Source organism: Amia ocellicauda, chromosome 5, assembly GCF_036373705.1.
Source record: "Amia ocellicauda isolate fAmiCal2 chromosome 5, fAmiCal2.hap1, whole genome shotgun sequence".
NCBI classification, from domain to species: Eukaryota; Metazoa; Chordata; class Actinopteri; order Amiiformes; family Amiidae; genus Amia; species Amia ocellicauda.
This window is the reverse complement of record NC_089854.1, coordinates 48,612,210-48,624,722: the sequence shown is the minus strand read 5'-3', so window position 1 is coordinate 48,624,722 and position 12,513 is coordinate 48,612,210. Positions and strand designations below refer to the sequence as shown.

Below are 12,513 nucleotides of genomic sequence, written 5' to 3'. Positions count from 1 at the left end.
AAATGGGGGAGCAAATCTTGTAACTTACTAAGTTCACAGGAAATAAAACCAGTTTTATGTCAGAGAAAATGAAAGGATTTCTAGAAATTATCAAATGTGTGAAATATATGTGTGAAGTGATTACATCCTTTTTGTTTTACCTATATAACATCCAGCTTTGCACATTCACCTGCCTTTCCTTTACAGGAAGGATAAAGATTTTTTTTAATTACTGGTTAATTTCCAATTTCTGGACATCTCACTGCATTGATCAGAGAGACTGTTCCTTTTGGGTCACTTTTCTTTAACCTTCATAAGGCAGCACACTTCTCTTCCCTTCACACACTTCACTCATTCCGTGTGCCTCTTAATTTGCAGAAGAGGCAATTAATAGAAACCTGTCACTAAGCAGAGAACAGAACATTTCCCCTCCTGCCTCTTGTAGAAAAACTTGCCACAGATGTTTTATGTTGAAATTCTTGTTACTTGATACTCTGTAAAACCTATAATATATCCAGGATTTTGTCATTCTCCAGGGAACAGAGTTGGCCACTACCATGTAACTCCTCACTTATTATCTGTCTCACCTTACCTGTATCTCCTTTGCGCTCTCTCGCGCTCTCTCGCGCTCTCTCTCCTTCCTTTTCTTTGGGTGCAGTACCAGGGTGAAGTCTGGTATTGTGGAGCAGTCTAACATGGCCCCCCAGAAGCCCCCAGAGGTTCCTGACCCAGAGGACCTCATTGCCCCTGGGACCCCTATCCAATTTGACATCATGCTCCCAGCTTCAGAATTCCTGGACCAGAACAGGACTGGGGCAGGGAGGTATAGTGAACTTCTGCATTACCGAAGCACTCCTATTCTGGAGATCAATGCACTTATGCATTAATGCAAGTAATATATTCATAATAATAATATAGGATAAAAGCATGAGCAAAATGAACAAATCAATGATAATGATATGGCACAAGACAACAGTCAACAAGCAAGCATTCTCCAATAAACATACAATGGTTAGCTACTAAATCCCAAATGCTTTTTTCCCTTTTTAATATTGTAAGGATTTTGGAAAATGAAACCGGCTCAACAATACAATTTTCCAATTTATTGGGTTGGGTTTACCTTGTACTGGATGAAGCAGTTATTGAAAACAAATAGCCAAATGGATTGAAGACATTGTAAATAAAAAGCCACAGGTGGTGGAGCTTTCACACTCATTGTGTCTTCCTGTCCCTGCAGGCGCACTAATCCGTTTGGAGAGACTGAAGAGAACTGCTGCAGTGACTCGGAGGGTGAGCGTGTGAGGGTGCGTGTGATTGTGCGTGTGTGTGTGCGGATTTATTAGAGAATGCTGTGCTTAGGGGTGTCACGGTTTCATGGTAAACCGTGGTACAAACTGCCTCGGTTTTGCAACCGTAACCATTTTTCTACACCGCGATTACTGAGTGTTCACGGTTTAAAGTGGAATGAGCGCATTTTTTTTTTTTTTTTTTTTTTTTTTTTTAAGGTTTGTCCACTGATCATTAGAACTAATAAACACTGTGGAGAAACAGATAATAAAAAAGCGCCCTATGCATTTGTTTCTTTACCACCTAATTGGTGCATGTCGGTTTTTGAACTTAATCTTTTGTCATAAAAAAACAGCACTGCTGACGTTTAAACGGCAAGGTGTTCAGCAGGACAGTTGTGAAACAAGTCAAGAAAAATGTCTAATAGTAAACACAAATGTGAAGTAGACCTCTTTCCGCCTGCCAAACTAATCAAATCAGCCATTTGGGGATATTTTGGATATGTAAAAAATTAACAGGGCTCTGTTGTTGAGGATGGAAAACCAGAGTGCAGGATTTGGGTAGCAGCGAAAAGTGGGAATATATCCAACCTCTTTGCCCACCTACGAGAGCATCACCCATCCCATTATAGAGAAGCCCAGGTATGTACATTCTTAAATGCACATAACCAAGTTTTATATTTAAAATGCACAGTTTGGTATAAACTTGAAATGCTACTTAAAACTAAATTGACAAGGAACACGTTGTGTTGCCATTGGCCAAGAAAAATCAGCTAATTAGATTTAAAAAATAACAATAATAAAATAAAAGATTTAACAGTAGAGGTTACTGTACGTGACAACCAAATACAGATTAACAGTTCAAATTTTTTTAATTGTAAATTAAGTGGTGATCTGAAAACTTGTGGCCAAAAGACTGTTTAACATTATTTAAAGCTGTGTCATGTAATCTTAACTAATGAGTCCGTCTTTATTTCGTTTTCACCACATCTTTATCTTTTAATCGGTAAAACACGTTTTAAGTGGAATCTTTATAATCTTTCTGAAGTAGAACATACAGTATGCATTGTGATTAAATACCTGAACAAGAGGGCATTTTAATAGTGAATTTCATTTTATGCAAATCTAGACAATGCCTGCATTGTCTTTAATAATAACAAAATGTTAAATTAATAATTTAAAATGTAAAATAATTACTCATATCTACAACATGCCCGCCTTGCTGTTCTGTTTAACTGTTAAACAAGTATGCAGTCATGTTGCTGTTAACAGTACATCATTTTACATATAGCAAACCTTATTCTTGTTTAAAAAAAAAAAAAAAAAATCCCCCTCAATCACTTTTGTAGAAAAATGTAATTAAACTTTAACATTAAGATTTGTTTTAAAACTAACTAAAGTGTTTTTTTGTTAAAAACTAATTGGGCACTGTATATTTCTTTAAATAGACATTTAAAAACAGATTACAAAAAAATACATTATATCGTGATTTTTAGACGATTACCATACCGTCAAAATTTGATACCGTGACACCCCTAGCTGTGCTGTACTGGTAGTTCACCATTGTCACAGAGCTGTGTGTATACTGCAGACTTGCTCCTGCAACAGATGTTTTCTGTGAGGTTCCTGGGCTCAATGGCAGTGCTGTCTGGTCGCTCAGAGGAGGTGATCTTTGAGGCCATGCGGCAGGTGCTGGCAGCCCGCGCCATCCACAACATCTTCCGTACTGCAGAGTCACACCTCATGGTCACCAGCAGCAGCCTGCGGTAATTCTGGACAGACCCGCACACACACAAGTACACAGACTTGTGCCTCACAAAAACTGTGCATAAATATATATACACTATGCTTGTACATATCACTTACTCTCGCATGCATACACAACTATATTCATAACCAGCACACAAACACACATACACTCTCAAACATATTCACAGTTCAGATTCTTTTCAGTTTGGAGAGATTTTTTTTTTTTTACAGACCCCAAAGTCTTACATTAAAAATATGAACACTGTGAAATCTGAAATATTGCACCTCTGATATGCAATTTTTTTTTCTACTTTTCAACAGGCTGATTGACCCTCAAACACAAGTTACAAGAATAAGTGTAAGTCAACATCAATGTATTATAGTAATATCCATCAATTAATTCAATACATTTTTATTTTGTATAGCGTCCTTCACAAGTTAATCACAGAGTGCTTTACAGATTGAAAATAAACAAATAAACAAATATACCATTAGGTACGAAGGAGAGAAAAACAAAAACTCCTATAGGATGACAGATTCTTACAGGAAAAAATAAATCTCTCGGGGGCCATGGTATAAGACCTAGGCTTAACCGTTCCCTCCCCTCCAGGAAGTATATTTCTATGATACAGCAACAAGATGATCAGAAAGTGGTGATGCTCCTTGTGGTCTTCCCTCTAGTGGGGAGCCTCTCTGAGGAGGGATGGTACTTCAGCCCTTGGGTTGAGGGTTGCCTCCTCAGCCATCAGGGGTGGGGGGTGTTGTCAGCCCTCAAGGGTGTGTGGGGTATACTTTTTCAGCCCATTTCAGTGGGGTGGTTGGGCTATTGCTAGAAGACAAAAAGAGAGATTGTGATCAGCTACTGATAAACAAATGCACAATGTACAAATTACATTGTGCATAGCTTGTCCATTATTATTTTAATATTTTTGTCATTTAGCTGACACTCTTATCCAGGGCATCTTACATTTGTACCCATTTATACAGCTGGGTATTTTTACTGGAGTAATCTAAGTGAAGTACCTTTTATCAGGGGTACAACAGCACTGCCTCAACTGGGATTTGAACCCACAACTTTCCAGTCATAAGTCCAGAGCCCTAACAACTACTCCACAGTGTTGCCTTGGCAATTGCACACTGGTGGCACTATGGGTTATGATGACTAGGAAAACAGATTTAAAAAACTGTGATTTAAATTCTGGAAGATCATTCCACAATTTCAGGGCACTAATTAAATGTTCTGCCACCTTTTGGTTTTCTTGTGAATTTTTGGGAGTACCAGCTTACCGGGATTGCAATGGCTGACCTGAAGAATATTCAACATTATATTCAAGTATATTCAAGTTCTTTTAAATAGTGGGGTGCCAATCCCTTTAGTGATTTAAGTGCTAATAGGAGGAATTTGAAATCTATCCTGTAGCGCACTGGGAGCCAGTGAAGAGAAGCTAATAGCAGGGTAATATCTTAATTTTAGTTAAGATCCTTGTAGCAGCATTTTGAATTTACCAAAGTGCAGAAATAGCATGTTAGTGCTACCTGACAGAATGGCATTACAGTACTCCACTCTAGATATGAAAATGTGTATCTACAGCTATGGGAAAAATTAGGAGACCACTGCAAAATTATCAGTTTCTCTGGTTTAACTATTCATAGGTATTTGTTTGGGTAAAATGAACATTTTTGTTTTATTCTATAAACTACTAACATTTCTCCCAAATTCCAAATAAAAATATGAATGGAATGGAATGGCTGTCATATATGTAGAGATGCTGATTTAAGAACAATTTGCAGTGGTCTCTTAATTTGTTCCAGAGCTGTATTTCTCAGTGTCATGTAATGAAAAATATTTAATTTAGCAATATTTCTAAGCTGGAGGAAAGAAGATCTGAATGTGTGGCTCAAAGTATAGGTTTGGGCCACAGATGACACCCAAGTTCGCACACCATATCCTTAGTTGTCAAATTTAAATTATTCAATCTAGTCATCACATAGTGAACACTTACATTTTGGTCCCCTAGAATTAAGGCCTCTGTCGTAGGGAGTTTAACATAAGGACATGTCTTGTCATCCTCCAGGTTTCAATCTCAGCGAGACAAAAGTAGTGTTTGTATAGCTATGGCATTGTTTGGGTTTAATGACAAAAAATGTTGTGTGTTATTAGTGTAGCTGTGAAAATTAACATGCCTTTTGGATAATATCACCTAATGGGAAAAATGTATAATGAAAAAACTATAGGGTTGAGAATGGATCCCTGTGATACTCCACACTTAACTTTAGATAGATTTGAGCAGTTTTCATTAATCTGTAGCCTATAGGAATCTGTTTTATTAGAGTTGATTTATACAAGGACCAAGGTTTTCTAAGTGGTATATCAGGATCTGATGGTCAGTTGTGTTAAAAGCTGTGCATAAGTCTAGAAAAATAATAACAGTAACATGCCCTAAAAAAAGAACGCATCAATAGGGCCTACTGTGGTCAGAGCAAAAACCTGTTTGAAAGCTGTGTTTTTGCAGTTAGAAAACTACTTTCTCTAAATCCTTAGTCGGGAAGGGGAGATTTGAAATGGGTCTAAAGGTTTTAAGTACATTTGGATTTGAACTATATTTGTATTAGTAGTGGTTTAATTACAGCAGTCTTAAATGATTCAGGAACAGAGCCAGAGGACAATAATATTATGTATTTGGTGGATAATTAAAAGCAGAGATTCCTTTAGCAGTTTAGCATGTATGGAGTCTAGTGTGCAGGTAGATTTTCATTTTAACAACACGTAAAATAGGACATTTAAAAATATGCTCAAGGCAATTTAGTTTTTTCTCATCTCAATATCTGTCTTGATAGATGTAATTGGTCATGCTGCGTTCCAAATGTGTTAATATGCACTAAAGGCCAGTGTGTGCTTGCTTGTGCAGTTTGAGACCATTTCACCCATGGAAAGAGTTTGTGGGAGAGGAATGGGTGGGTAGAAGGCTAAGAGGATGTAACTATTACATTTCTGCTTTTACATGAACTTCCCCTTTAGAGAATATTACACAGTATTTTGTACTTGATTTGAGTTCACTTTAATTTAGATTTACTTTGTGTACATTTATTTTTGCCCTTATTGTAAAATGTATTATGAAATGTGTGTGCTTTGTAACTGTCATCCCAGATAAAGGCGTAATTATAATACTGTAGTACACTTATGCAAGATAAACTTATCATACAATTTTTGCACTTTTAACATGGTTTGGTTGTACAATATTTTTTCACTGGTTTACTATGGTATTACATGCTTTCACTGTGCTTTACAACACTATACCATGAGTAAACCATGGTCTGCAATAGTAAAACTGTCAGGCCTGCTCTCTGCACTTCCCCTGTTCACCACTTGGAGGTCATTCTCATTACCCGAATACTAGCCAGTCTCCTTCTACAAATTAGCAATCATCCAATTAACATTCCACATCTCCATGTGCACTTACCCAGTAACCCTCTACCTCTCCCTACCAGCTCCTCTGTCTCGACTCTGGCCTGCACTTAAACCCCTGTTTGTCCTTCAGTCATTGCTATGTCTTGCCCTCTTACCAGAGTCACTTCTAAGCATTCCCCATATTGCCTGACCATTAGTGTTCCTACCCTCTAGCTTTCTTCTCATGACCTCCCCTTTGGATCTACTTGTTTTGTCCATCTGCCCAATCGATTTACACCGATCAGCCATAACATTATGACCACCTGCTTAATATTGTGTAGGTCCCAAAACAGCCCTGACACATCGAGGCATGGACTCCACTAGACCTCTGAAGGTGTGCTGTGGTATCTGGCACCAAGACATTAGCAGCAGATCCTTTAAGTCCTGTAAGTTGCGAGGAGGACTTGTTTGTCCAGCACATCCCACAGATGTGCGATTGGATTGAGATCTGGTGAATTTGGAGGCCAAGTCAACACCTTGAACTCGTGATTCATCAGACCAGGCCAACTTCCTGCATTGCTCTGTGGTCCAGTTCTGATGCTCACATGCCCATTGCAGGCGCTTTTGGCAGTGGACGGGTCAGCATGGGCACCCTGACTGGTCTGCGGCTACGCAGCCCCATACGCAACAAACTGTGATGCACTGTGTTCTGACACCTTTCTATCAGAACCAGCATTAACTTTTTCAGCAATTTGAGCTACAGTAGCTCGTCTGTTGGATCAGACCACACGGGCCAGGCTTCGCTCCCCATGTGCATCAATGATCCTTGTCCGCCCATGACCCTGTTGCCGGTTCACTGCTTTTCCTTCCTTGAACCACTTTTGATAGGTACTGACCACTGCAGACCGGGAACACCACACAGGAGCTGCAGTTTTGGAGATGCTCTGACCCAGTGGTCTAGCCATCACAATTTGGCCCTTGTCAAAGTCGCTCAGATCCTTACCCTTGCCCATTTTTCCTGCTTCTAACACATCAACTTTGACGACAAAATGTTCACTTGCTGCCTAATATATCCCACCCACTGACAAGTGCCATGATAATGAGATTATCAGTGTTATTCACTTCACCTGTCAGTGGTCATAATGTTATGGCTGATCGGTGTATCTCTGGACTGTTTTTGACTACGATTTTTGGATCTCCCCTTTGTACTTTTGCCTTTGCCTTCCTTATGGTTGAGTACACACTTGAATCCACCCCTGTTAGTGTCTGACTCATTACAAAAACATTCTGTTCCAGTTTTGTAATAGGCAGGTAAAGGCATATTATACCCATAGGAAGCCATGGTAGAAATATGGTAAAACGACAGTTAAACCATGTTAAAAGTGCAATACTTCTATAAACTCCTAAGGGTAAACATTCAAAACAATATAATTCTGATTAGAGATGTTCTTTCTGCTGCAAATAGTGACTTTGCTTCACAACCTCCCCATGGCAACTCCCCGGCCAGTTGGTATGGTGTGGGTGGTTAGCTGTTGTAATCTGTAGTGTCTGTCTCGTCACGATTCAGTTCCAGCTGCAGGACGTGATGCAGTTTGCGGTTCACCAAGAGAACGGACGGCTGGTAGGCTTTGTGGTAACTGGGCCAGAGGGCGGAGGTGATCCTGAGCCCTCGCTGAGGGTCTTTGTCTTCGAGAGCAATACAGAGGGGGAGAAGGTACTGCCTCAGCACCTGCACACATGCTCACATACCTACACTCATTCTCTCAAACTCACTCTCTCACACACTTTCACATACTCATATACTCTAACACACTCACATGTATGCTCTAGAGCAGGGCTGCACATCACAGTACACTAGTGTCTTAGCTTTCCAGGACTGGGGTGGTGCAGCCTTACATAAGAGATCTTCAGCCAATATATATATTTTTTAACTCAGTCATGGCTAGGGGGCTACAAGTGTAAATGGGCTGAACTTGATATTTTTTTTCTGCTCTCTTTTTCACAGATATGTTACACTATAAGCTTGGGGAAGGAGATAACCGAGGCAAAAAAGGTGAACTTTTACATATATACACTACAAAAATGTTAGAACACCCCTGTTTTTCCAGCTTTAATGAAATTTAAGCAGTCCAGTGAATAACCTGAAATGGTACAAAGGTAAGTGGTAAACTGCCAGAGGTTAAAAAAAGTTTAGGTTACCAAAAACTGAAAAATAATGTACATTTCAGAGTTATATACTGTGCTACTACACCGTCTTAAGCATTATTTGGCTGTGTTACACGCAGCTCCTGTGCATAGAAGTTACACTGTATTCCTACAATGCGCACATTGTTTGAAACCTTATTCTCTTGGTTACCAGTGCGTTTCATTCTCAAACACATCCGATTTACATTTTCTGTGTCGCCCGCCGTCATTCAGAGCCCGGGTGTAAACACCAGGGTTGTAGTGGAGGAAAAACGCTGTTTATGCACATTTTTATTTGTGAAATAGCGTTTCTCACATTTTCATTTAATTAATTATCGTTTACTCATTTATTACCGCATTCCCAGTATCGCTCAGGCACATGAAGTATGCTCGTTATGTGCACCTGCGCATGCTCGATTTGCAAGTGTGCACTGATTAATCTCTCCAACAGAAAACTGCGCTCCTCCGCGTCCCGCAATACACTGACGGTGCAGAACTGCCCAACCTCGGCTTAACCAGTGAGTGCAGGTGGCAACAATCGCTCTCACTCAGACCGAGATGACAGACATACAAAACTTTTTTAAACGTCCATTAACTCCTGCGACTTCCTTGTCTTCACCTCCCCCCCAAAAAAACAGGCTCTTGGATAAGGAGGTATCAAATGGTAAATAAAATACTGTAGTTTCTGATAAGAGTATGTCAGGTCTTGGTTGTTAAAACACAGGGGAGCCTCTGATACATGGTCACACACATGTAAGCCAACACCTCTGGATGTGGACAAAGAGGCACTCTGGGCATTGTTGTCCTCAAGAGGAACTAATAGTTGTTCTTGTCATTGCCATTGGAATCTGTGATTAAAACACACGCACTTGCAGACAAAATTTTGAATGTGGCCAACATACTGACTTCAATTAGTGAAAATTATTAGTTTGGTTTTCCGGCAAGTGTTCAAACAATGACTTCTGCAAGCAAATGTGATAAACTGCAAATACTACTTGTCACCAGTTTCATGTGTAACCATTATGTATTGTACATTAATACATTGTTTATCATCACATATTGTATCCACACTAGTGCTCTTTAGCGCTTCAAAATACTTACTGTATTTGCAGTGTAGCTCATATCAGATAATTATTAATGTGAATAAAAATATTTTAATATCAACATTTGCAAATCATATGTTTGGTGGAATGTGTGTTCAGTCCAGATGTTTTTTAGATTAATAACCTGATTAATTACCTACAGTAGTCCTTCCTCTTTAGTAGACTTGCATCAAATGCAATTAATTGATACTGTTTAAAAATGTAATACATATTCGATTATATTGATGAATGAGTTGTTGTATAAAAATTATCCGGAGAAATTCATAGTTTACCCACTACATCACTGGTAAACACGGTCAGCTCCGGGATCAGGGGGGGTCTCGGATCACTCAGTTTCAATCGTATTTTTTTGCAAATAGGCTTGTTTTGTTCAGAACAACTTAATGATTAATCAAGAAGATTTGATGTTCTATCAAACACAGAGAAGTTCAGATCCAATTATGTAAATAGTTGTCTATTATGCCTTGGTTCCACTGGCTTAAGCGTCGTGTCGTGCCATGCCGTGCCAGACGTGTCCGTCTTCGGACGCGTCCCAGAGCTTTTTTTGCAAAACCAGGCCGCTGTGAAGTCCGTCCCTCTGATGGAGGAGCAGCGACTGTGGGTTTGGTTTGTATTTCGTTTAGTTTCATTTGGTTTGGTTTGTGTTTTGAGATAGAGAACAACACTACGAGCGACACAGCCTGCCTGATTTTATTATTTGTGCTTTACATGATTTTAAACAGCGTAATAAATACACGTTTCTGTTAAGAGATATCAGGAAGAGCTAAACGTGTACAGACATTATATTCAGACAAGCACGTCTCATAAGAATACGTTTCCATATGCAACAATAACACTAAATAGCAAATATGTATTATTATTATTATTATTATTATCGTCATCATTTGTGCTAGTATATATGTATTTTAAACGGCACAGCGTGACTCCCTTAATTTATTACTCTTACTACAGATTTGTAACTGCAAACAATACTATTTGCCATATTATTTATAATTTACTTATCAGACGTCCTTAACCAAGGCAAGTTACAGTTGAAACAAAATACACACGTTTCACGATTAATCATCCAGATACAATATAGCATGTTTAATTTAACTAAAGTGTACGCGTCTCAGTCATGGCGTTTATGGATGCATTTATTAGAGGGAAACCCAGATCTGCTGTATTTATTTATTCATTAATTTATCTTGTAAATGGGCACGTTAACTGAATCGTGTTCGCCTTCATACTGATTGTCTGCGGATTGTCCTGCACACCATTCACAAAACACAGCCTGAAACACCATCCAGCTGTTAATAAAATATTAATAAAACCGGCTGCTACGATCCAATTATTATCCTTCAGTTTATTTTTAACTAGTCATGGCACTGCACCGGTCCTGTGAAATCCAAGTTTTTAATACACTCGGATATTAACTGTAAGCAGTCATTGTTTCTGTATGTGGATTTCACTCCATGCTGCTAATAAAACTGCAATTTCTTCGTGATCGCACACGGCACTTGAGATTATATCTTCCGACACAATGTATCTGATCTCTTCCCTGTGTCTCAAGTCAAGCGCACACCTCCGCTCCTGAAAGCGAATCATGTCCTCAGTGGGCAGGACGGACGCTTACAGACATGTCTAGCACCAGCAAGTTAACTGTCCACAAAACACAGACGCGTCCGGACGTGTCCAGACGCTTAGCCAGTGGAAACACCCGTTTAAGCATCCGGGGCTGGACGCTTGGTCTTGTTTTGATCAGTAGGCTGTCTGGTTCCAGAATGTCATAATTGTCAATATTTTCGGAGTATCCCCCCACCCCCCATTTAAGGGTACGAGACGGGGTTTGTCAGGTTAAGGGGTTAAATAAATTCATTTTTATCTCCAATTGTTTAGTTGTTATATGCTTTAATTTCAAAGTACATTGAGACATTAAGCTGCGTACATTTCAATAAAAACTGGAAAAAAAGTTGACATGGGGATTACGCTGATAAATACCTATTGAAAGATTGTGATCTATGTGACAGAATGACAAAGTAAGAGAGCAAGAAAGAGAGAAAGACAGATCGGAGTAGATACAGTGACCAAGAGGAACACTTGATTGCACCTTCCTATATTGATTGATTGACCTATAGACAGATTGACTGAATGATTGATCATTGGACAGATTGACTAATTGACTGTCTGATTACTTGACTGATCAATTGATTAATTTATTGATCGACTGCCTGACACATTGCTCTCGTTCTGTAGGACCCAGCGGCTCTAGCTCAACTGATGAAGTCCATGCCACTCACAACCGATGGGAAGTTCCTGCTGGTGGACACAGAACCTGGAGGGGCACTGGCAGAGCTTGAGTCTGAAGCCTAGAGGGACAGGGGGGCGTTGGGGGAGGAGGATCCACATCTGGGGTGTACAACTGTTCTCAAAGCTCCCAGTTTTAAGGGGAGCACTGATAGCAGAGATGTGCTCTAGCCAGCAACCCATTTAAAATGTGGACGATTTACTTTCCCAAATTCTCATATAGGCTGGCTTTAAAACAAATGTAAATAAATGAGGATGCATGAGTGTTTGATGTGTGGTATATGAAGCACGGCATACTTTAAAAGAAACTGTCGAATCAAAATTTTCAATTGCTAGTGGTACCTTAGGTCTGGAGTTTGGGGATAACATTTTTTTAGCACTTTCTTCCTATTTGCTGAAGGCATCTCAAGTTCTGGCCCTGAAGAGCCACAGTACAGTAAAGGGTCTTCTGGTTTCCTTTTCAAACCCAACTCTCAATTAACATAATAATTAGTTAGTTAGGACAATCTTTAGTCACTAATTTAAAGCCACTTGGAAA

General features: G+C 39.4%; 1 protein-coding gene across 2 annotated transcripts in view; it reads left to right on the top strand.

Annotated features, from left to right (window-relative positions):
* The window catches only part of appl2 (adaptor protein, phosphotyrosine interaction, PH domain and leucine zipper containing 2), a 51,830-nt gene extending 39,591 nt beyond the window's left edge, over positions 1-12,239 (top strand). For both annotated transcript variants that reach the window (XM_066705562.1, XM_066705561.1), the window contains exons 15-21: positions 638-802; positions 1,217-1,269; positions 2,857-3,031; positions 3,336-3,372; positions 7,970-8,116; positions 8,408-8,455; positions 11,925-12,239. In XM_066705562.1, the coding sequence (XP_066561659.1) occupies positions 638-802; positions 1,217-1,269; positions 2,857-3,031; positions 3,336-3,372; positions 7,970-8,116; positions 8,408-8,455; positions 11,925-12,041 (742 nt within the window). In that variant the 3' untranslated portion in view covers positions 12,042-12,239. The remainder of the gene's footprint in view (positions 1-637; positions 803-1,216; positions 1,270-2,856; positions 3,032-3,335; positions 3,373-7,969; positions 8,117-8,407; positions 8,456-11,924) is intronic.
* Positions 12,240-12,513: the final 274 nt, after the last annotated feature.